The 26447-nt window shown below is 45.5% G+C and overlaps 1 protein-coding gene across 1 annotated transcript in view; it reads right to left on the reverse strand.

The window, feature by feature from the left end:
• Positions 1-4534: 4534 nt before the first annotated feature.
• The window catches only part of LOC135388420 (uncharacterized), a 44036-nt gene continuing 22123 nt past the window's right edge, over positions 4535-26447 (reverse strand). Inside the window, exons 8-14 of the mRNA XM_064617977.1 lie at positions 25644-25682; positions 24218-24247; positions 23452-23496; positions 20591-20872; positions 17874-18072; positions 7094-7241; positions 4535-4609 (exon numbers count right to left, since the gene is read on the reverse strand). Of these exons, the coding sequence (XP_064474047.1) occupies positions 4535-4609; positions 7094-7241; positions 17874-18072; positions 20591-20872; positions 23452-23461 (714 nt within the window). The 5' untranslated portion in view covers positions 23462-23496; positions 24218-24247; positions 25644-25682. The remainder of the gene's footprint in view (positions 4610-7093; positions 7242-17873; positions 18073-20590; positions 20873-23451; positions 23497-24217; positions 24248-25643; positions 25683-26447) is intronic.

Consider the following 26447-nt stretch of genomic DNA (forward strand, 5'->3'; position numbering starts at 1 on the left):
AAATTCCAGTAAACACAGATAGGGCCCAGGACTATTGCTGTCCCCATGCACATCTGGAGCTTTCCACATGTCTCACGTACCAAGCAAATGGAAGTGAACATATTTGCACTTTTGGGTCACATTATATGATACTTGCATGCTGTGTGGTGCTATGTCTCCCAACAGTTTTTGGCATTCGTAATGAATGCTACGGAGGAATTAGAAGGCACAAGTCCATTAGCTCAGTTTAGAAGTCTGTGATACTTTATCTTGCAAAACAGCCAAAATAATATCAGGTTCCAGCAATGACAACCTTGTTCAGAGCATACACACTGTTCATGGCTACTACTTTGATTACAACAGCATTTTTGTATTAAAGGCATGTCAAAGCATTGACAATGTTCTCTGCTTCTGCTATTTTGTGCACATTTTGCCACGTGGTGTAGGTTTTCAAGCTGCACAAAATGCTTAGCCCTGCACATAACTGCTCGTACATACTGGCAGTTGTGCACACAACTATTGAACTCAGCACAGGATCCAAAATATAAAATTACGTACTAGGGATCTATGTAGACAGGTATACACTAAATGCATATTAAAGAGAGGGCAGACTGCTGATGATCCAAGGGGAAGCAAACAACAACTTTATTATTTGATGATGGCTGGGGCTTCCACAGGGATACACCTAATACGTATCAAAGAATAGCAAACTGCTGAAGATTCAAAATAGAAAATGTATGCTAGGTATCTATGTACACAAGTGTACATACACTAAACATATAAATAGGCACACACTACTGAACTCTGCATGGCTGTCAAAATACAAACAACACAGTAAGGAACTCTGTGTAAAAGTGCACTATGACAATCGTACGCTACACAGGAATGAAAGAATCACAAGAGATCATGTGCAATCTAGGTTACAACTGAAAGCACTGGATAGACAACAGAACCATGCATATGCTTTTGCATGGAAAGAAAATAACTTCTGGTTACATCAAAACAACGTGCACAGATTATGAACTTGTCTCACTGCCTGCTGCAGTGCCTTTTGACGTAACGTACTATTTCGTACTTCCTCATTCCTATGTCGTGCAAACCAGAACAGTGGCACGCTGAGAAAAAAGTGAAATAAATCATCATACACTGATGACGAACATAAACTCAATGTCTTTGGCACAAGTGTGTCCAACACTTCACACAGCTTGGACCTGACCCCTTGGGAGGTGAAGAATGTCTTGACGTTTGCTTTGAAGGCCTCCTCGCACGCACCCACAAACGTCGCAAAGGCAGGAAGAGGAACTGACAGCTTTCCAAAGTCAGTACTCTCCACATTCTTTACGCTCAAATAAAGTAATAGCTGGCTACTGTCCTGAAATGTGGCATATGTCCTCCAGCAGTTTGCATTTCTGCTCAGAGGGGCAAGTGTGAGCACAGAGAAATTTTGCACCAAGCCACCCTGCGAAGAATGTTGTGCTGTTGGACCCTAGCGGCGACTCACTGGGTGCCACGATGACATCGTCAGTAATGTGCGTGGCAGCAGAACATCCAATAGGTATTGCCGCCAGGAGGTAGTCCACGTCTTCAGCACAGTTTGAGCCCTGCGTAGTCTTAAAAAGTTGTCCGAGTAGCAGATGCCTTACTGCTGCCTGGACCTGAATTGCAGCTAGAGTCAGCGTTGCTTCCACACTTTGTCCTAATCATGCAGAAGGTGTTTTCGAGTGCATCCTGGTTCAGCCTTCGAGTGAAGAGGTACTGTATGCCAGAGTTTCGCAGGTATTCGCTGAGCTGAAGCACGGAAGTCATGGTCAAGCAGAAGCCACGGATATACGGGGGTGGTCTCTTGCATCCAAGAACTGTAATCTTCTCAAACTCGGACAGGGACTCCAGCAAGAAGTCCTTGTCAGCAGACCCCTGTTGTATTGCCGAATAATATTTCGTCTTGCCATGCAGGTGGCTACTGTTAAGAGTGTCGAAGAGACGGTCGACGCGCTCAACAAATCTCGCTGTGTGGATGGCATCAGGTGGTAGCTGGTGGAAAGTGGATAAGGTGAACATTGAGGCTGCAACATGGTTGCTGAAGATATGTGCAGCCAGTTTGACTTTCATTTTTGAGCTGAACGTTAAAGTGAACTGCCCATCAGTTAGCCGTGGCATGGACCGTATTTCAAGCTGTTTGTCAATGGCAAAACCATCCCGGATATGCTGCGCCCTTATGATGTGGTTGCCAACCTGGAAGTCATACTTTAACAGCATGTTGCGAAGGCATTTCAGCAGGTGGGGTGGATCAAATATGAAGAACAGGTTCTCATCACCAATAGTGAGATACGGCTTCGCAGTTGTAACCAGCTTCCCCAGTAGAGAGATATTCTGGCTTCCTTGGTCACATGTCACAACTTTTGGCCTCAATCCTGCACTCAGGAGGCGGTGGTAGCATTCAAGCAGTTTCTCTTCCAAGTCTGAAGCAGATGCTGCTCTGTGAGCGAAGAAGTAGCCTAAGACCTGCTTCCATGGGGTACAAATGCCTCTAGCCATGAAGAGAAGTGCTTTGTTTGCCAACTCGGAGAGAGCATAGTTGCCACAGCTCGGAAATCCTTCAAAACAGTCTTCTGTTGCATTGTAGTGCAGTTCCCTCTTGATGTGCATCACGCAGAGCTTGTCCATTTCAGAGAAGTTTGTCACCTTTCGCTTCACAACATCAAAGACTTCATCTGAAAATCCAGGTCGTAGTGGGATACGTTTCATCCACAGCTGTAGTGACCTCACTGACGGCAAGTGGAACAGCTTTCGGCAGTACCTGTAGCGACGGGGACTGTGAAAGTACAAGTTCAGCGCGAATGTCTTGTTTGGTGGTCACCAACGGCGCCCAAATTTGCACACACCTCCCATCTTTATCTGTGCCTCAATGAAGTCTGCGACAGTTCCAGAGACGTGACACCTCACATGCTCCATCAGGTCACGGATGGTCCTCGTTGGCCTACGACTGGCGGGTCTCTCTGAAGCTTCTTGTTGCGGGCTTGCAACTGGTGCACTTTCTTGCGGAGGTTATCCAGCTTGCCTTTTGTTGGCTGTGCTGGAGCTGCCAGACTACTGGACGATGGGCAATCTTTGGGGGGATGCCAGCCACTTCCACCTGCAAATGGGGATCAAAAAGCATTCACAAGTCTGCGGACGTCATGGCGGTAGAGTATTCGTCACATACCTCCTAAGTGCTGAGGTGATGAGACTGCACGCAGTACACCAGACGACGTTCCTGGCAGAGGAGTGACAACTGCAGCTAGTGGGGAGACAACAGTGCTCTGTGTTGACAAGGCTGGTGCGGGTCGTGCGTAGCTATGGTCCTGATAAGACAGATCACGCTGTTACATCTTTCTTCAGTACCACAGTCTGATGAAGCAGATGATGTCGTACAATAAGCCAACCCAACAACTACGTTACTCAAGTATACCTTCAGCATGGCAAGGATGACTCATCTGGTGAAGGTGTATTGCTCCTGTGCTGTCGTCATCGCAGACTACCACAGCTTGCACACGTTCCTCCGTTGAAGGCCCACTGCTTTCAAGTCTGGTCTGATTGGCGTAGGCACTACTTCCTCCTGTAAACCACCAGTAGCACTCGCAATAATTGCCTCTAGAGTTACAACATTTTCATGTGATAACTTGAGCATACTGACTTGTATTACACTTACCAACGCCATGCAGTGTGCGCTTCAATGTCGGAACTGCATCCCACCGAAGCCTTCCTGTGCGCAAATAAGCAACTGGTGCGAAGTGCTGGGAGCACAGGACCTTAGAGCGAATGGAAATTAGACTCGTATCCGCCTCCAGGTTGGAAAACTCCAGCCACGCCTTGTACCTGCGAAGCAGTTTTATTGTTGAAGAATTATGCAAAGCTGTGCCACGAAAACATGCACTAGCTACAGCAGCCTGACCCTGTATGCCCTACATTCAGAGCTAAAAAAGAAAAAGAAAAAATCAGCAGCAAAGCAAGCCGTCAACATGCTAGCATTGGGTACATGTGAGCACATGCAGCACAGCCCTTTGTGTCCCGTACATGCAAACCGTTGCAAAACTCCTCGTTCAAAGCAGCCCAGCAGCCAAATGCTTAAATATTTACATGTTTACCACCTCACTGTGGAAGGATGACCTATTCAGGGAGTGTTCATACAGTCTGAAAGCTGGAAAACAGGTGGTACCATTGAAAGCTATTAATCTTATGTAACTTGCACATGTTCACTTCACCGCTCTCAATAAAACTCGGGGGGAGAGGTACGCATTGTACTTCAGCAAACACTGCACGTCCTCAACCAAGTGACTCAGCACCGTTTTCGGCCGTAGACACTTATAATATATAGGAACTCACCTCAAGGGGTCCCGAGGAAAACGGTGGAAACTTATACTGCCCATAGTGTCTTCGGCGTCAGTTTCCTTTCTCCTTCGGGAGTCACCGCTTATGTACGCGCCTCGACATGGCGCGTCTCCCGGTAGAGCCTGCAGGAACAGGTTTACCGGCGTTCTGTTGTGTTTTATCATTGTTCGTGTGTGCCTGCCTTATCTTAGTGCTCCGAGAAGTGTCCCCTGTTCGACTTGGTGGTTTGAAATTGAAAAGACGACGATGAAGAAGAAAACGGCTATCAACAGTCACAAAGTGCGCAGTTAACGTACGGCAAACTCGTAGCTAACAACATGCTGAGGGACAGGAACCGGAAGCGTACTCGGCTCTGTCTATAATCTTACGTATCACTGGCAGACCGGGCGAATTGCTATATTAAAAATATGCATATTGGATTAATACACACATTATTCGCGCCTCCGATCAAATTAGTTTTGTTTACCTTCGTAGTTTGCCCCTCAACAACCACGCTCGCATGTGTATCATGAAGGGGGCAGGGTTGCTAACACAGATTTGGTATTTTTTCTCGCCTTCGCTACCATTTATATGTACCGTGAGTGTGGTGCGAGGCGTGATGCTTTTAATCTTGAGCTTTATTTATAAGCTTTTTTTAATATATCTCTGTGTGTTCGTGTGGTCGATATGCGAAATGATAAGCCGATATTTCATTATGCTTCTTTTACTCGTGAGCTGTGGGGGTGGTAATAGCACCGAAAATGAGCGTTTTACTCAGCAAACAGTGCACTTTGATAGAGTTTTTGTACGACCCCTCTGACGACGCTTTGAAAAGCGCGCCAATCTCACGCATATGAGGCGGCGATCCGCGCAAAAGAAACAAAACGTGTATACAACACAATAAATGGAAATGCACATGCGGACTCATCACGAAACCCGTCGCCGCTCAAACTAACGTGAAAATGACGCAGGGTCACGGTCCCAGACTAGGGCCGAGTGGCTGCGAAGGTATAAATTTCCATTGAAATGGGCGGGATCTAAGGACGGAGTATTTCGTGGCAGCCCCACCCTACAGCTTGCGACGTAAAGCAATCGATGTCGATTAGTTTCGACGAGGATAGGGCACCAGGCAACATTTGGAACGGCAAGCCGTTCCACAGCACAGATGTGTATGAATGATTCATGGAATGACCTAGTTGACTTTCTACTTAGGGAGGGCTGAGGAATTTATGAGGCTGATGAATTGATGACTGCTTTAGTACACAGTTATAACATTTTCAGGCACTATCACAAATACAGTGAAACCCGCGTATAACGATATCCGCCTATCGCGAATGCCATCGTTATACGGGGTACACCGACCAGAACTCGTGGAGGGAACCAGGAAACATTTCAGGACAACTTCTGGCAACGCTACAGTCACCACTCCGCAAGTCGGCTTCACCTAACGCCTGCGTGCTGTAGGAGAAGCTCGCTTTAGAACACTCTGGAAACACCTACTAGGCCTTTTGAATCATCTCGCGAATTTGAGCAGTATTGGCTAGAGGTGTGCGCCGAGGGCAATTTTGTCGGCGGCGGCGTATCCCCTGTTTTTGTGCCGGCGGCGGCGGCATCACGCCGATCTGCTTCTATCGGCGTGACCCTTCGCCGCCCCCGTCCCGCTTCTGTAAGTGTTATGCGGTTATAAAAGTGCGGCCCGATGCCGTCGTTCTATAAGTTTCGAAGCCTTTATGTACAAATTATTGCCCGCATGCTCTTAATGGACCACTGTCGGAAAAAGCAGAGTTATATTTCGGATTTAACCAGTACAAAGAACATGTACGGGCTCTTGCCACAGCCAGCTCTTGCGGTATCGGCGGCGGCGCCGCGCCGATCCCTCTGCATTGGCGGCGGCGGCGGCACACACCTCTAGCATTGGCTAAATACGGAGACAAAAGCGTCACCACCACCCACAGTATTGGAAAATGATTTTTATTTTTGTTTTGGTTCAATTCTATCTCGTGAGATTCGTATCGTCGAGATTCTACTGTATCTGAGGTTACGCGCACGGGATAGCGTCCAATATCGTTATACGAGTACTCCGAACCGCGGTCTCCATCGCTCTACGCGGATAGTGTCCCCATAGAAACAATGGATATTTTGACCGTAAAAGCATGAACCATTCGGAAAGAGCATCAAGCTCTGTGCGAAGTAAGTGTACGTCGTAATCTCATCATCAGTCATCTGCGTAAAGACGAACGTGGTGAGAGACTATATTGCAATGAAAGAGTAGTGGGCCAAGGACAGCCTTGTAGAACCCCAAAAGAACAAGCGCTAGGTTTACGGAAACATTGAATGCGGTTAGAAAGGAATGAATAGATATGTCCTATTATGCCAAAAATGGCTCTGAAACCCCGGAACAGATCACTCATAGAAACATCAAACCGCTACAATCTAATAGGTCCATTACATTCTAATAGGTAACGTCTTCATGCCATTCCATACTACGAATTAATACAACCGACAAAACCGCGCCGTGTGTGTAGCGCATGTCTCCATGCGGCACTATAGGCATCTTGAGTCTTGTATTTATCCCATTAAGTGTTTCGGTCTCAGAATAATTACTCTCCTTCGTAGTGACAGTTGTGGCTCTCCCAACACTTCTAATATGACAGAAGTATACAAACGACACGTGGACACCATCGCGTATATTGGTAAGCCCTTTGAACGGAAATAGCATGGAGATTCCACTAGACAAGGCACGGCGGTGGATTACACCGAAACTCACCTTCAGCACGCTCACTATGGCACGATCTGTGTCGTCCCAAACATTGTCGACCTGCGCAGCCAGGACGCCTGTCAACCTCGCTCCCATCTTGGACATTGCAACCATGGCATTCAGTCGCGCCAAGTGTGTAGATGACTGAGTTATACTCCTGCAAGAACATCACAGCTGTCAAGGTTATGTCCCTATAGATCCACATTTATTCTAGGGTTCGGCGAAAAGGGTGACACCCCCTTCACACAGGTGAAACCACAAAGCAGCGTGCAACATTAGTCTACTCCCTCGGCAAGCTACTGGGGAAAGCTCCTTTCGTACCCTGTTCCTTTCTGTTAATGAATGAATACTTGCTTATTATCAATGCCCTGAGGCTGTTCCCTTAGCTTTTCGTCAATGACTTGAATTTTCTATGTTGCTAAAAGCATTTTGGCTATGTATTCTACAAGGAACTCGCCTCTCACTGCTATTCTCTCAAGCATTGCATTGTTACCATTAGAAGGCTCATATCAAAGAAAAAACTGTAGTGTTCATCTGCGGACATGAGAAAGAAACAAGGCGTTATTATCACAGAACAGCTTGAACGAAAACAACGAAGACAGAGGGAGTTATGCTATCTCAGACTGCGATGGGTCCTAATCAAAATCAAGGGCTTCTCCTGCATTACTGAAGCAAAATGTCCTGGAAACCGTGTGGAAGTTCTCGTCTACACTAAGGACGACCTCGCGAGATTAGCAACACCCTGCACAAATATGGAGAGTCATGTGCCGTACGCTTTCCCACAGATCTCAACGTCTTTACTGTGTACCTCCTGCCTACACAGGCAAAAGGAGAACGCTATAAACCACATGATGAATGCGTTATGCTTACTCATTCATAGATAGATTCATAGATATCATATGCATGATTGGAAGCACAAGAACGAACCAAAAGCTTATGCTAACACATTTTCAAAGAATCTTTCCAGTTTTCCCGTCCAGTTCTTTCCAGTTTTTTTTTCAGTCACTATAGTGACACAACCAGGAAGTACTACTTGGACACAGTTGTCTGAAATTGGCACCCCGTGGTTTATCCCATCTGAAACCTCGAGCTGTTATTTCGAGTAAGCGCGTATGGCAGCTTTAAATATAATATTGGAACAACATTCTGAAGGGTGTCGTCTGAATGTCGCCGGAATGAAGACGGCTAGACGCGTACGTGCTTCGTTGTTGATCACTGGAGTACATATGTTACAACAGAGTTATTGCTTTGGTTCTTTCATCTTTTCTTTTCTTTCGTTCTTTTTTTTTGTGTGCTCTTCCTTCTAGCTCTCGCGATGTTACCATAATTCCGTAAAAATATGTTTTACGCGGCAATAACGGTTGCCGCGGTTCATAGTTGCGGCGTTCGTTCGACCATTATTCCAAGCACATATGCTAGGTGGTGTTCCGGTTGTATCATTTAACGTACAAAAGTTCCTGAATAACCTGAATCAGGCCTGAATCCGGGAATTATCCGGCGCATTCCGGCGATGGTCAAACACAATCAGGACAAATTCCAGAGACCGGTACTTATGTAAGATGATTACGGTATATGATACACGCGCAACTGCACCCGAACCTGAACGAGTTCGACGGTCAATCGAACGAAGCCACTTTTCCTTCGTAAATGGATGCGCAAACACTTATCGACGTCAATAACCACGTGATTTAATTCGTTCTTGATAATGACTTATGCTGAACTACTCAAACTAGTGGCAATATATGCACTGTAATTGGAAATTGCAAAGTTTTTTTTCCTCTCAAAATAAGCTGGGCCAGAGTCACACAGAAGAGGCAAGATGACACTATTGTTGTCTTGTTTTATATTAAGGGCAAAAACAGAGCGACCAAGAAATGCATAATTGAACATGGCAATTACAAGTTTATTTCAATACAGTTTGGAGGTACACAAACAATATAAAACTTGCACGCATTTTTTCTTCAATACCGTTATCGGCTGAATCACTTTAACATAAGGTTTTACAAGCTTTATGTGTGGTATTGCATAATCAGTCTGGTTCTGAATGAACTGTGTTGCATCATCCACCACAAACTCTTGAAGAACAACAAACGCACATTCTTGCTTCTTGACAAAACACTCAATGTGGCCGTACCTTGTCATTCCTGCTCTTTCATACATAACAGTGTAGTCATTATGACGAACTGCCCGTTTGTATATTTTCGAAGAAAATGTAACACAGCCCAATGTTGCCCGAGCGTAGACTTTAATGGATGCGTTTGGGCCAAAGTAATTTTCAAAACGCTCAATGCAATGTACTGGTTTGCCATGTAGAACGTATTGTCCGTTGCCTACACTGCATTTTGTAAAGTGTACTGCTTGACGCCTATCGAGAATTAGAGCACAAATGGAAGATTTCTTTGCGTACACTTCTAGGGCAGAAAGAGAGTTCCCTACTAGTGCAAGCGAGGCGAGCTGCTTCTCAATAGCTTGTGAGCCTTTTATAACATGAAGGAGGTCACCATTACAGCTTTCAAAGTGAAATGTGGATGAAGCCCAAAGTCGACCCCACCTCATCACTGAAGTCACTAAGTGGCTAAGTTGATGCATATTGAATGTGCAGTATCTTGGGCTGTAAAGAATTGGGACCTGTGTCACAAACAAACTCAGAAGCTGCCCTGCTGTTTCCAGTTCATTCCGGGATATTGACTGTCCCACAAGTATGTGAACCGCACCCACCAGCAACATGGAAGTGTTGAAGATGCTCATCCGAAAGAATGCCATAGAGAACAGGAATAGCATAGAAGAGCAACCATGCTCTATATTCTGCAGCTTTCCAGTAGAAGCGATCCTTCACGGAGCGGGGAACTCTTGTGATGTAGTCAGGCGGGCGAATCTTCTCCAGGTTCTTCAATCTGATTCACACATTTGCCTATGTACCATGGCTTGTCCTTGTTCCCAGAATTCAGCCAGGACAGAAGGAAGTATCTCACAACACCAAGAAGAACAGAGTGCATATATTCCGCTGGAAAGCTGCGTGCCTGGTCAAAACCGGGAATCATGCTCACAACTGTTGGCCCCTTTACGCCTTTGACTACTTCCTTCTCCTTGATAGCTTCAATTGCCTGAATGTTCATTCTTGCAGAATCCTGAAGCGTATATTCCTTCCCAGGTGGATAAACATGAACATGTTTTGACTGTGTGTCACCACTATAACTTTCTCCAGGGTGTTCACAAAATGGACAGCCCCACATGCCATTGAACTGTTTCAGATTTTGGATCATGGCACGTGCCACAGCATCCACTGCACAAACTGCCGCTGTTATGTAGGACTTCATTTCCTTTGCTGTTCTTGGATGAACCCATGCAAGACCATTTTTGAAGAGGCCTTTTATTTCCTTGCAGAATGGCCAAAGAAACGTATTCATTGTTGGCTTCGCGCCAAACCACAAGCCTATCAGGAGTTGAAACCGCTTTCTGAGTGACGGAGGTAGCTCTGGAATGGGCCACAGTGACCGTTTCGAACTCTTGAATACCTGGACGCCGTCAGTGTTCCAAAATAATGTAAAATTCACTCCCTCACTTGGCAATGTCGGCCTTGCTTTCTTGTACATTTCCCCATCCACCAGGTCTTCCAGAGCGGTGGATGAAATCTTTTCTCTGGTTTCTGGATATGTGAGGTACTCATAGAGGTGTTCATTTTCCAGGAAGCTACGAAGCGTATCAGAGACAGGTATTTGGAGGAACATGCCTTTGTTAGATGCCACTTTGCTACAGCAAGGACAGCAGTCGACGTCTTTTTCCATGTAATGATGGCAGTAGGTGCAATAGAAGTGCTCTACAACCCAGGGCACCCTTTCGAAAGGAGCTCATGAGCTTGAACAATGTGTAGCAACTTCTTGGCAGAAAATTAGGAGTTGGCAGCAGGCTACTTATGATGAACAGGAGTTCTTGGAGGCACTGTCTTGTCAAAGCAAACTTTGTGAAGAATATCACAAGTATCAAGCACGTTTGAAGCACAGTTATCTCCGAACCTTCATATAGAGCACTGTCGGTGTTAGGGGGTTCTATGTTGAATGTAGGAGTGTACTCTTCTATGCGGCTGTCAGCATAATCGACTTCCTCATCTGATTGTTCAGACGACGTTGAACATGAGTCTGTACTTGAAGTGGTGGCAGCATCATCATCATCAGACTCTCTTGAAGTAGAAGGCATGGAGCTGTTCACCTCCTAATAGAGAATGCAATAGTCAGGGCTTGGGTGTATAACAAGTAATATAGAAGCATAATATAGTTTTATGATGTGTTATGATGCAGCTTAATAAATTCAGTGAATTTACACCATAACCTTAGAAAACAATAGTTTTGTTTTCATGTTAACGCATTTTTCAGAACAAAATTAAACGTCATCATCGATTTCTTTGTTATTGTTGTTGGGTACCTTAGAACTGTTCCGTACATCCGAAACACATTATCTTATGCAACTTTGATAATTCCCAGCTGCAAATTATTTCATTCGTAAATCTAGGGCTATAAGGCACTCAAATAGGTCAGACAGGTTAGAATAGGGAGCAGAAACAAAACAGTTGACACACCCTAGACTAAATTTGATGTTGTGCGTCATTAGAAGTACTACGCGCCACCCAGTCAATTTTCTATCGGTGACGAATCTACGCGAACGTACGAATGACTGGTCCTGTGAGTGCTGCTATCGCTTCCATGCCAAGCCAACTTATTATATAACTTTTCAGCGATAACAGCATATCGTATCTTAGCCGGAAGCACGTGATCGTTAAGGAGGCTCGCTGGACCGTGTAATGTGCTCCCAGTAAGATGCAGGAGCTATGAATACCTCAGGCACGCCGTTGTTCGACAAGGATCCACCTTCGTGATGATCGTTGCTGACAGCCTGTGACGATTGGGTTGACCATCGCTTACGCGTTTGGCGAGGCACCTGAAGAACAACATTTGTTACTGGATGCCGCACCAAGCGTCAATTTTGAAAAATAGCATTGGTGGCAGTGGCACACAACGCACAGATAGTATGTCAAAAAAGAAAAAATAAGAAGAAGGGCCAGAAAAGCATTTGCAAGCATAGATTGTTCGAAAGATTCGAGCTCATTGACCTTTGTTTCACATGTAAAATGCACCGAGAAAATAGGGGCGACTCTGGTAACTATATATTACCGTTAGCCTGTAGCTTCCTCGCTATGTTAGTAGTAAAATAAACAAACTTACCTCAAGGCTGCAGTCGCTCAAATACCGCTTGTAGGGACCCCTCTTGCGATGTCTGTTCATTTCCTATTCGATTTCGTGCAACAGCAGTTATTAATGACGCAGCCAGCCGACTGTCATTGTGCAAGGTGCAAGTACGCAAAAACACAGGGCTACGAATGATATGGGCCGCACACAGAGCCGCGCGCGACGTATGTGGGAGTCAGCGGGGAGGTGACTACAGATCGCACCAGTGTTGACAGACGACGAACGTGGACAACGCCGATTTCTTTTTTGAACTTCTCCTGAACTACCGTCGGCTTCCTGCTGCTGAAGGCTTGGGTGTCTGAAGCAAGCAAATACCTTTGAAAGTAACATAAATCTTGGTCATAGATAAACGTCAGAAACGTACAATGCAGATATTTAGAATAGTGCAAAACAGAGTCTGAAGGGCGTTCCTTGGCCTGTTATTATCTTCTCCTTTTTTTGTGTGTTCCGCTATTTCAAAAAAATTTTGATGCGCACGTGACGGTGACGCACCCTGAAGGAATGTCAGCAGGCGAACTGCCGAGCGGGATTACTGTTCAAAATGCCTTCCAAGAACCAAACAATTTTAATTTAAAAAGCGGTTTATTGTGTTCTTGTTCCTTTTTTTACGCCGGTTGTCAGGTAAAAGAAAGCAGCATCCATAACGAACACTTTTCCTCCATGAAATGAATGCGTCACAAACAGAAATTGCAGTGCCGGTTAATTTGTCTTCCCCGTGATGAATATTGTGGGTTTATGCTTGGTTGCAACAATAAACACGCCTTACCCACTTCACGTAATATACGTCCAAACCGCCTGGTGTGCAGACCTCTATATGAAATAGTTTTTCAAAATGCTATGAATACACTTCTCATGTCATGTCTCGTCATGTTTTTATCCTGTTGTGCTGCCGGTGTGGCCTACGTATTTTAATAAATGTCTACCCCTGGTACTTGAAACCCGGCTTTTTCGTTTTCCTCAAATTAAAAGAATTGTTGCAACTCTAGTTGAGATAGCCAGAGACCTCAAGCTCAAATGAAGTCCCCGGCCGCATTGACCGTGCACCACATCATGGATATGCCATACAGAAAAGAAATTACTGTATTACTACAGCGTACCCTAATATATACCATAAAATAAAAATATACACACACAAGAAGAGGATGAGTGCGGTTATTGTGGCGTCGGACGGTGTGTGCAGAATTCATTACTGACAGGCTCCACTTCACACACCCAGAGAGATAAATAAGCTGCCTTGCCAAATCGGGTACTGGAGATATGAACAACGATTCGATAGAAATGCCCTGAGTTTCACAAATCATTATGACAATGTAAAGGAGCACTGAAATTATTCACACTGTATTGTTACGGAACAATACTGTGTGTAAATAGGAGATAAAATGGAAAACACACTTTTCTGGAGTTGAGAGGGCGCGCAAAGGAGTCTGTGCTAACAGTTTCGACTCGGAAAAAGAAACACAACAATGAGATAGAAACAGCTAGCTAACGGTTTAATATAGCTTCGAAAAAATTAAAATACAATGGCATTTGTACATAACTGTTCCGTCTCTGCTTTTTTACAGTGACACTATTTAACTTAGTGTGAGAATGAAGATGAGACCACCCTAATCCTCATATATTAGTTGGTGGCAGTCACCGCAGTGCACGCGAAGGTTGCTGTTTCCGTAACTGGTTGAGGTTCGTGGGCTGCAATAAGCGCACATGTGCAGCAGAACGCCGAGCAAGGGTAAAAACAATGCCTGAAGATCTGGTTTTATTCCAAATGCCTCAGTAAATCTCTTGAGAGGGGAGCTCCATTCTGCTTGGTGGTCAGGGGCCTTCGGGCACCAGAATAGGTCATTGCGGGCCACGTGTTTGAGACCTCTAAGATAGGTTTCTGGGATAGATTTTTCCAGCATGACCTAACAAAAATAGCGTTAAGAATTTGATGCCATGGGTATTTGCGTACACAACAGTATTAAAATTGAAGGTTAACCTAGAAGAACATTTTGCGGATTACGTTCCAAGCGCGTGAAGTCACGCATGTGACAGCTTTGCGCTTTCGCGTAGAAAGTAGAATATGTAAATATATCGGCGGTTAGCATTGCTATTGCTCTTTGCATATAGGTTATTCTGCTTTAAAAAGGCACAACGGAAACAATCCAGGGTAATTGGTACAGGTTCATGATGGCGGGATCAAAAAGGCAGGACGCAATTGCAGCAGCTCGTTATTCCTTTCCTTTATGCCTGCGTTTCTTTATTTATTTTTTTCGTAATAAACATATCCCCCCCCCGTTATTGTTCTAGTTGCTCTACCTGTGCCAAAATTTTGTGTGTTCCTGTAATCTTCTCACACATAGGCATACATAAAGATTTGAATAGAGGTAAATTTTGCATTTCGAAACTCTCCAATACATGACGCATCGCAAAAACACACACAAAACAAAAAATGTCATATGCGTAGGACTCTAGGCATACCGGATGAACCTGCTGCGCAACACGTAACGCGATTTATAATATTCTACGACGTAATAAATACCTTCCATGAAATAAAACATCTAGGAATACACGTAAGCTGAATATGACTGCTGGTTACAATTATTATTTTTCTTTCTGTCTGTTCCGGCACAAACAGATGCGAACATGGATTGAAATAAAGCAATTTACTTTTTCCGTTTATTTTGTAGTCATATAGCATGGTAATACTCATGTGGCGCAAATTTCTTTTTGTTGTTCGGCTGAAGCTGACCCCCAAACCATGCGCACAACCCCTTTTGTTGGCGTGGTCATGCCAGAGATAAGCTGGTTTCACCCTTTTGTGGCAATGGGGAATTCTAGAGCACAATAGAAACCGTACGGTGAACCGTACGGTTCCCGTATCCGGGAAAACCCAGTGGGTCACTTGACCTACAGAGTGGTTGTGATTGGCGGAGACCGAACATCAGCGTAGACCTGGCCCGGATTTATTTTGTGAAGGAGCTGGCTCACAGACACACTTACTTCATCGATTTGGAAGATGGCTTACGCGCTGGTGCACTTCGACAAGGAAAACCGCTTTTTTGTCTGCTCCACATCAGAAATCAAGAACTTCAGTGAAGAGATGCGCATAGGTAGCGAAGTGAAAGTCCGTTGGCAAGGAAGAAAACATTATCGTGCAACACTGAAAAACATCTCTGGTAAGTGGTCACTTTTGTATGGGCTTTTTGTGCACGTGGTATCACATAACTACATTTATTTCGCATTATAGATGACCACGAGGCACTCCAGAAGGAAATGGACGTCCTAATTGAAGAGTTTAACAAGGATTTAAATATGACTCCTGAGGACGACCCTGTCACAAGGCAAGCCCTTTCCTTGCTCGATGAACTTAATGCCGAGTCTTCCCTCAAGGAAGAGAATGCTGTATTACGTGAACAGCTTCGTTCTACAGAGCAGCGGCTTCATAGCGTTGAGGCTGAGCTGGAAAGCGTCAGAACACAGTTGACGAAGCATATGGGTAAGTATTGGAGTGTTCCTCTATTTACTGATCTCGTTTCTCTGTTTTTGTATGTGTGTGTGGGGGGGGGGGATGATTCTGATATAGCAGCCCTGACGGACAGGTAGGCCGTTTACGAACTTTGTGATCGCGATTGATAGTGAATTGACCAGAGAAGAGCAGCAAATAATTTTTGCTACCTATTGCAGAGTTAGAAGGCCACCTTAAGGCAGCACGCCGACTTTTAAGAGCTGCTCAGCGGCTTGCCAGTGACCCTGCAGGGCCAGCACCCGCCGTTACGGATGATGCAAGCGTCGCCGCACTGGACACGGAGTACTCGTTCGTCACCAACGAGGAGGAGAACAATCCACACTTGGCACAGCTTAAACACAAGCGCAATGACTATCAGGTATGTACTCCTGTGAAGGACTTGCACTCTTTGATTTACATCGCCACACATCACAAAAGCTGTCACGTGTGTGGGGATTGTTGTGTCTGCATATTTTGAAATCTTATCGCTTGGCCAGAGCGTTGCTTATGCACATTTGTGCTCATCATGTTGTGCTCATCATGGCAATCAGGTAGTCGAGCTGGTGTCGCTCTCCGGCGTATATGTACCCGCAAGGGCACTGGCAGGCGCCCGGCTGGCTAAGTCGGCAACGGCAATGGCCAGATCACTGCTGGTCAACATTTTCACCGAAGAAGCGCTCATGAATTGCTCAGTGAAGGGTCAACGTCACAACGGAGTACGTGGGCACGTGGTAGAGACGCGCCCACCGCTTTATCCTAGAGCCGTCGATGCGATAATCGGTAAGTATCGTGCCACAGCTTGAGGGTGAGTCTGATTGCCTTGTCTTACTATGTATGCCTTACTTCCAGACGTCACTCAAGCGCATGGTGCAGGACGGCCAGAATGGAAGGCCTCGACTGCTGCGTTGGTCAAGTCTCTTGGCACCAAGTTAAGCGAATTGAGAGACAGACGAAATCATGAGAATAAAAATGACAATGTCGATTGAGTCCACTCTGTCGTGTTCCGCTTGTTTTATACGTCTTCTATAGGTCTACACAAAGTTTCTCTAGCATGATGAGGATGCATGGTCATGTTCAGACCTACCACAATGCTTTTCACACTTGCAGAGTTCTAGTGGGTTTACCCTCGCACGGTTACAATGCAGTATTCGAAGTTTCACACTGCCATTTTATTTTGAATGTTTTTGTTCCGTACGGTGCCTTTCTGTGTACCATTTCGGTCAGTTTTAAATCGGGTTTCTATCAGGTCCCTGTCAGGATATCGTCAGCCGCGTGTCAGGTTATTATCAGATTCACATCAGGTTATGATCCAACCTGCACATGGTTATTATCAGGTTGTGATCAGACTGGTATCCGGTTAGCATCAGGTTCGCCTCGGGTCATGATCAGACTGGTATCCGGTTAGCATCAGGTTCGCCTCAGGTCATGATCAGACGCCTATCCAGTTATTATCAGACATCTGATAGATTTATTCCGGTCACGTTCAGTTTTCTCTCCAGAGCTCATTCATTCCGGAATAAAGAACCGGATTACTTCCTGATACCTTGGTCCTGAACGGTTCCTGATCGTCATTCCCGCCCAATTTTGGGTTCAGTCCGGAATCAGGTCGGAACCAGGGAACCTGATTATTTCCGGATTCAGGAATTTCCGTACGGGTATGTATAACCATACAAGCGTTCGTACCAAACGATGTTGTCATGCAAGAATTGTATAACCAGTGTGACCGAGCATTATACATATGCCACATTTCAATACATGTTGTCATACATGTACATGTGTGTGTGTACATGTCACACATGTGTCATACATGTCCAGTGTGACTCCTGCCAGTCTTCCTTCCTTCATGGAAACCACCGCCACGGGAGACGCGAATGTGGAAATGGTCCATTACTTTCCGTCGCGAAACGATGGAAAGTAATGGATGAATGGATGGAAAGAAACAGATCGATGGATGTCTTTCTTTCAATGCATATCGTTGTCTGGTCAACGGTCTGCCACTTTGCGCCAGACTCGGTCCCTTGTTCCGACAGTGTGACTGAAGGACACAGCAACCAGTCAAACTCACGAATACTGGAAGTCCAGTCCCAATTTTGTGATCTTCGATGCCATCAATTTGAGTCTCAATTTCTCAAATGCACGGGTGTTGCGCCCAGCATATCTGACCTCTGCGGCAGTCACTCGCACAACGACGAAAATGATGTCGCACTGCGCTGGAACCCAGCCCTCGGAGTTCCTCAGCACGCTGCACAATATTGTGTTACCAGCTGGAAAAGAACATAACACAAATTAGCATTCATTAGCATTAGCATTCATTAAATCTGAAATGTTCACTCCTCGCCCATACACAGGGTGTTCCAGCTAACTGCGAACAGATTTTTCGAGATGAATTCCAATATAGCATATGCTGAAAGACACTGGTACTGGCTAAAAAGGCAAAGGCAATGTCCTAATTGACATTTTTTAAAGCTAGTCCCAACGAGAAAATTTGGTCCCTTCGGTCACGTGGTACCAAATACAAAATACAAAAATCCGTGAAGCGTCACCATTTTGTTCATTGCGCAACTGCAAAGACCCCACCCTCCAATGTGAGAAGGTGAAACAGCAACGCCTCTTCCGCTGCCTATCAACGTATCAACCTACCCAACGTACCTGCACTTTTAAAACAGGTGTCACTCCATAGTACGCAGATTTGTGTGCGCCTGGGACTGGGAACTGAGCCGTTACCGACCTCCTACGAGACATGTTATGAATGCTTTAAGAATTATGACGCAGCAGCCCTGTGCCTGTATTTAACAGGAATTGCGAGAGGCCTACGCAATTTTCGAAGACAGCTGAGCCCTTAGCGCGAACGGACGATGACACCCACCAGCTGGTTCGACCACGAGGTCCTAAACGTCAGGAAAGTGGGCAGGAAACGGAACTTCGTGCGAGATTGCAAATTCACTCACTGTGCAAAGCAAGGACATGGCACAACGGCTTGTCCTGAACGAAGCCCTAAATGTGGAAACCAGCATGAAGTCCGAATCGTCGCAGACGATGAATGAATGGCAAGCAAACAACCGCTCTTGGACACTGGTTCTCAGGCCAGACCTGATCAAATCAAAATATGCAATGCAGCTGCGTAAGGAAGTCGCAGGCCCTGGCGAAACGATCGGAGAGACTGAGGCAGATTTGGATGTTTACAGCAACGTCTTCAGAGCGCTGTGCATGGACGCGGACGAGAGTTTCTCGGGCGCTGAGGTAATCGTGGGAACGATCATCATTGATTCACCATACGTTGTGGTGCTGCGGAACGAAGGCACTGCAAACGGGTTACTCTGTCCACCAATGAGACAGTGAAGCTGAGCGCTATACTGTCCAGTGGGTCACACTTGTTTGAGCCTCTTCAAAAACAAGCCTTCTACCCGGAGAAGATGTAGCGGATGAGTTATAGCCTTCCTATCATGAACTTCGGACATCACCATGAAGAAAGCGCAGACAGGACCATGAACGGATGAGGATCAGTTACGGACTGCAGCGCAACAGTTAACCTACACACATGGAAGTCTGAAGTCACAAGTTGCAAGGTCGCACCGGTCGCACCGTTTAGGAACATAGGTAGCACATGTGGACGTTCTTAGTTGTGCACCAGTTGATGAACTTTAACAAGCTTGAGGCACCTGAGATTTGTACTGCCGCTACGTGAGCCTTAAAATGAGTACGCCATGATGTGAGAGGCTTTAATATGAAACCGTCCTTTCTCTACTATTGAGCACGAGGATGGTAACACAAATTATTTGTGTTAAAAGCATGAAGCGGCCTCTGTCCGAACGAAATAGAATTCAGTTCCCTCAGCTGTACTTTGTACTAAATGGTGATGGTTTTATTTTCGCATAACCTCGTTCCCAGAAGTGAAATACGAGAGCAAAGCACAAATAGCAAACACAAGTAGCTGAAAAAAGCTGATGCGATGGAAACCCACCTCCTCCCATGACAGCAGCGCACCCCACTTACAGCGCCCCCTGGCAGCCTTCTGCCAAATACTCAGTCAACCTCTCTGGAGTAGGGTTGCCCGGAATTCAAGGTTTGCGTTTGGTGTACGGATGAAGGTGCAATTCATAGTAAAATCCTTCGTCACCACCAAAGATCGATGAACATAATGTACGGTCGTTCACGATCCCCTATGTCCAATTCAAGACAGGGCTAAACATACATAGACCCTAAAACAGTTCTCCATAGAACGCATAGTTCACACAGCACAGGGCAATATCCGAATGAAATTGATAGGGCCACTAACAATGCAACGTTATGCATTCCAGCCTGCCAATTAGGGGCCTCTGCTTATCTCGCCTTTCAGCGGACCCGGCTAGCATCAACTTCTACGGGAAAATGTCCCCGGTGGGAACCTAGGTTAATATTTAAACGTTAGAGGTTTTCAAAGTGTTTTTGACAGTTCATCATGAGGATGGGCAGGCGCGCTATGCAATAGCGAAACCTACTACGAAAGCTACTTTTCTTGATACTATTCTTGAGGGGACGTCTTCTCCGGGGGACATTTTTTCTTCCAGGGGCGATTTTTCCTACACCCGACTTCTACTGGTCTTCCCCCTGACGCCAGTTCATTTGTTGCGATAACTAAAATCGCATTGATTCATGGGCATATATCCGCGATCCCACTGCACCCCCGCACAGTGTTCAGTTACTGGCCACCGGATAAGGCAGAAACCCTACTCCAAAGCCGAACCTTATTTTAGTCCACTAAACATCCTTGGGTAAAGGGTGTGCGACGTTCAACATACTCACCGGTACTTGTAGAGGATGCCGGGGTAGTTGACAGAGACGACGTGGACGGGGACGATGTGGACGGGGACGATGTGGACGGGGACGATGTGGACGGGGACGATGTGGACGGGGACGATGTGGACGGGGACGATGTGGACGAGGACGCTGTGGACGAGGACGCTTCGGACGAGGACGTTTCGGGTGACGACGTTTCGGACGAGGACGCTGTGGACGAGGACGCTGTGGACGACGACGTTTCGGACGGGGTCACAGTGGCTTGTGTGGTGGTTGCAAGACCTGCATCTGAAAAATATGTCTATTTAACTAACCGAGACACCTATTTCCTGTTGCCACAAGAGCATAAGCGTCACCAGTCTTTCCACGAGTTCCGTTCATTACTTTCGATGCTTTATTACGACTGATAATCCCCAAGAGTCTCAATAGCTGGAGCAAATTTCACAGAAAGTCTGGTTTTCGAAAGCAAGAAGCCAAAATTTTACATTGGTGGAAGTGAATAACGTACTGAAAGTTTGTAGAAGCGAAAGCTTGGTTCAAGCGACTGAAGCTAGGTGAAGTGCATGTCCTAATACTATCGATAGTTCGAAAACTATCGTGATGCTATCGAAATTCTGGTTCACTCGATAGTTGTACAATCGATAGCAAAAAACTATCGATAGTATCGAATGTTTCATATATCACGTGAGAAGGTCACTTCTGCCCGCGCGCTGGCCGCTGGGGATTCTCCTAGGTGCGGAGACATGTGGAATGTGGACATGTGCTCGTAGTTTTATAAGGTTACGCGTAGTACTTCATAGCCTTGTTGGATGGACATGAGGTGAGTGTGTACAACCGACAGAGGTTCGCTACACTGGGTGCTTTCAGGTGCTCCTTCCTCTCGAGCGAAACTGGGAGGTATCCGAGTTTCACCGGTTCCACGAGCCGGAGCCGTAATACACGGCACTGGCACTTCCCCGGCCAAAATGGGGAAGCCGATAGACTGAGAGGCAGATACATATGATTAATGTATTTCATGTAATGAAAGAGTTTCTCTGTATCTGGCAACAATAAACGATAGAGGAGTTTGGGAGACATGGGATGTTTACCCCTGGTAGCCACAGGACCTTCACAAAGGTTCCTATGAGAGGAAACACGTACAAAAGTTACACATAGCTATGACAATCTATACTATTTTGTGAGGTGTAGCAAATGCTTTTTGTATTGTGCTAAAGTTCATGTCGGACTTCCTCTGTACCACAGAGATTCCGCTATGTTGTGAAGTAAAAGTGAAGTCAAGTAATGTGAAGTATTCGAGAAGCTGTAATGGGTAACACGACTCGGACAGCATTACACAGGCAATTTCATGACGTGCTGAACATCTAACGGAATGTTTATCCCGTTCTCAGTCTGACGGACTGCGTACATATGACCGCTCTTAATACCTTTTTTAAGTTAGAACTCCCAAAGAAATCGCATAATTTGCCCTACTTGCAAACAGTTCTGGTGCCGGGCACATTCCAATCTGACCTCCCCGTCTTTGGTCCCTTACCGCCCCATCTCTTACTCTTTCCCTCCTCACGTGACATATGACGCACGCCATGAGACGCAGCCTGTGGGATTCGAACCTCGAACTCCCACTACCCAACGTTACTAGACACCATTGAGTTATTTCAGCTCCCAGATGTCCCAGTGGTGTCGCTCGACCAACGCCGATTTCAGAGAAAAAAACATGTGGTGTTGGGACATGAGTACCTAGGTTAAAACGGCCGTAGGTCGGGATCGAATGTCGGCCCCGTGCGAAGAACCAGGTCGCACTTTGACGCTGGTGGGCTTAATAAGGCTGTAAAAATTCGCATTAGGTCGTTTTAAGGAAGGATAGTGTCATCTCTGACAGCTTCCTTATCTCAAGCCTTAAAACGTACTGGACAAGCAAAGTCAGCGCACATTGAGCCAAGTTCGGATTTTTTCCCTTAGCAACAGTTGGCGAAAATCAGCTCATACCAATACATTGCACAGAAAAATATTTTAGGTCATGTAACATATGGTTTATTTTCTACAAAATTGCAAAGTTGGCGTTTTGAGCAAACATCGGCAAATTTGGCGTGCAAAAAAGGGATTGGTGGACGAGTTACGAATCCGAATTTAGCACCGAGGTACTAATCGTTATCCCGGCTACCAATACTGAAAGTATCTCCAGGGCGTTTTTTGTTTATCGCGCGTGAAAGTTGCCATAGTAAGAGAGGAGGTGAGGATGGGGTGAGGAGCAATGCTTTCGAGACATGTGCAGCGGCGTCACAAGGGAAGCGGAAATTTCCGGACTTCCTGAGGTGGTAGTCCTACGCTGCGGCATGTGCAACATGTCCCGACAAAACTAGGCTGACACACATTACGTGTAACATCACCGGCACCATTACCATTGTTATACTTTCAGTACCTCACTGGTAAATTCGGATCCGTAACCCGTCTCACCAATCCCCCTTTTTTTTTTTGCACGCCGAATTTGCCAATATTTGCTCAAAGGCCAACTTCGCAATATAGTACTATACTACTATAGTACTACCATAGTACTATAGTATATTTTCTACTATACTATTGTGTATGTTTTCTTCGTTAAACAAACAAGGATTCGAAAGTAGAACCTTCCTTGGATTCGAATTCGTATTCGAAAAATTCTGGATTCGTCCCATCTCTAGTATTGCGATACTGCAGTACTGCGTGCGGTTTTATAAGATGTCCGCTTCCATGGGCTTTCCCCTTGCTACTAACACGCACGCCTCCATGCAGCAGCTGCCGTCCCAACGCCAACTAGCACTAGAGAGACTATGGTTATGCCCTGCGAACACACAAGTGACGCTCTCCTGGACAACAGCGAGATTGATTCTCACCTTCGCCCATTTGCGTTGTTACGTAGCCAGTGAAGATTTGCGTAACTGTAAAAAAAATGATGCTCAATGAAACATATATCAACATATTTGATGCGAAACACTACTTGATACTGGCGAAAGCATGAACAAATATTGTGCAGTTTTGACCACCTGGTACTCATTCATGGTGGTCGTGCGATTCCTGTGTCGCACCTTACATTGCCCTGCCACTTTGTATTTACTCAATATATACGTGGTGTTGCACTATTAAGGGCACGGCACTTGTTGAGGCTTTTGCCACCCAAACAGATGTTTCCTGTAAGTGTACGTCATTAATTAGTCTGATTAGCTAAATTGAACTCAGGATTTTGCCAAGGAAAGGTAACTTTGGTGGCCCATGCCACAACACACCATTTCAGTGTGCGGTGTGGACGTAACTGATGGCTGTGAATACACTCTTAAAAATGAACTTCACCGCATAGCACGCTCCTAGTCGATCATAATATCGAATGATATCGTTATCTGCCTTAGTTTGTTGAAAACGGGAGGCGTACGCCTTTTTTGTGACAATTATGAGCATTTTAAGAGCCCTGAGTTTCATGCTGTCATGCTGTCATAATTGGGAAAATTATTGCAGTAACATGTTGTGGCCGTGAATTCCTATGCGAAATTCAATTAAGGGTATTAGTCTAATGAATCGTACCTCGTGCAAACCGCTTGCAACACCCTCCATACTATTACTATACTCTTTTTACTACTCACTTTTACTACGGGACGATATCCTTACCTGCGCACGTAGTTGAGGCTGTTGCGGGTGCTAAATAAAGAAAGGATGCATTTTATTTTAGGTACCACCACAGAGATGCACAAATGTATAGTCCGCAGCACTAAGCATCTATACGATTCATGCATTAGCCGTCGTGATGTCGTATACACGACATTAGAGTATATGACTTTCCCTGTTCTCTTAGCAAAACAACAGCTACGTCTATACGATGCCGGACTGTACCTGCGGATGAGAGGGATGGCAACGAAGAGAGGGATGTGACACGCGCACGACCATTGCACGATACCGCACGTGCAAAGGTGGGGATGGCAGTTCAAATCGTGCGTGCAGAAAAGCTAATATAGCAGCAGTATGACGCAGTGGCAAGCGCAGTACTGTGGAGGTAGTGTAATCTGGAGCTTTACGATGTTGTCAGTTTAATAAAATGAAAAATAAAAAATATTCAGTGACAATTAGTACAACTGTCGTCAACCTTAACGTGGGGGCATTGGTGGAACAGAATAATTTCCACGAGGGTTGCTGTAATCACGCTCGGGAACGTCTTATTGTTAAGGTTGACTGGAGCTGTACTAGGGTCCGCTGAACTGTTCCTATTATTGCATATTCAATACACTAACGAAGACACGCTGGAGCACGCTGGTTGCTGGTGATTTGCAAAGAATTATATCGCAAATAATTATACCAGAGACGCAAATAATTATATCACAAATCCCGATAAACGACGCCAAAAATGAGGCACACAGTGCAGCTTGTGGGGGGGGGGGGGGAGAGATGTGGGGAGGAGAGGCATCGGTAGTACAGGATGGGATCCTGCTCGGTTCAGGCTAATTCCAGCATAAGCACAAAACAATATCGTCTCGGCGACTGGGGTGTGATTCCATTTTTACTGTCTAGGCGTTTGCTATGGGAGGTCCTTCTGGGAAGCTTTATGGCTTTACATATTCTCATTCGAATGTCGGATGGATCTTTATAAGGAGTTTATATATGGACGTTATATGTCATTAGGAACTTTTGTGACAGACTTCATGCTATGGTTACGTGGCTGGCAGCTGCACCGAACATAGTACAGTCAGCCAGCATTGCACGTAATGTGTCATATGCGTCCGCTCCCTATTGTTCTCATATATGGTGAACTGAGACTATCATTTGTAACCAATTGGCACTAAAACCATGAATCTACTGTATAGCTTGTGAGCATAGCTGAATAGCTTAACTCGAAACCTCCCAGGTGTTCGTTTTTATGGAAACAGAGCGGACTACAGGACGACTACCGCCCAAAATTAATCTCTAGTTGGGGGGCATAAGGAAAGTAACGCAATCCTCGTCCCAAATTTCACAAGCTAGCGAGTGATGTGTCACTGAATCGTGTTCCATATACGCTCTTCTAAAGGGTATCGATGTGCCTGGCAGTAGCACACATACTTACGAGAGATGGGGTTAAGGGCCGTTGTCACAATCAGGATGCCTGGAATTGTAAAGGCAAGAATATTAATTCGTGGAATAAAAAAATACACTATACACTGAGGCTCGGTATCGCACAGACTGCATTGAACTTGTTCTGAACGACCGAGAGACAAAGAAAAGTCTTCTTCAGACCCAGCAACAAGTTTATTAGCACATCAATTTAAAAGCTAAAAATGTAAGGGTGGGATAAAAGACTACACTTCCCCTACACTCTGGGTGTACCCAGGGTGTACTCTGGGTAACGGCTACCTGTTACTCCCTTCTGCGTGTACTTTCCTGTCCCAATATACCGTTAGCAGACTGGGAGTGGAAGCAACCCGGATGAAGGTTGTTCGGAACAGACATGCTCTCACAGTAGTATCTGGCGCCAGAAGGCTAGCTTCGATGGTAAGCTCCGTAGCTTATTTAGTGGCTCTAACTTCGGCCTTCCTGCTGCTAATGCGTGTTTGTATATGCAAGCTCAAGAACAGCGTGATGTTCTGTTTCAAAAGGCGAGTCTCACCCATACGTTTAGCTTGTCGCGAACGTTATTATGTAACACTGCTTCGTTGTTCAACTGAAAGGCACGTCTGTTGAAGTCGTTCCAATAAACGTTTTAGAAACTTGCATAGTATGCAACGTATTTTATGTGATGATCGCGACATTACATAAAGCATGTACTGTGCTGATAGTTGCAGTTTTATTCATAGGGGAAGATGGCATTGTTTATATCCAAACTACACTGAGTCTACGAAAAAGGCGTAGTGGGTGATGTTTCTTTTATGTA

This window comes from Ornithodoros turicata, chromosome 1 (genome assembly GCF_037126465.1).
Source record: "Ornithodoros turicata isolate Travis chromosome 1, ASM3712646v1, whole genome shotgun sequence".
Taxonomy (NCBI): Eukaryota; Metazoa; Arthropoda; class Arachnida; order Ixodida; family Argasidae; genus Ornithodoros; species Ornithodoros turicata.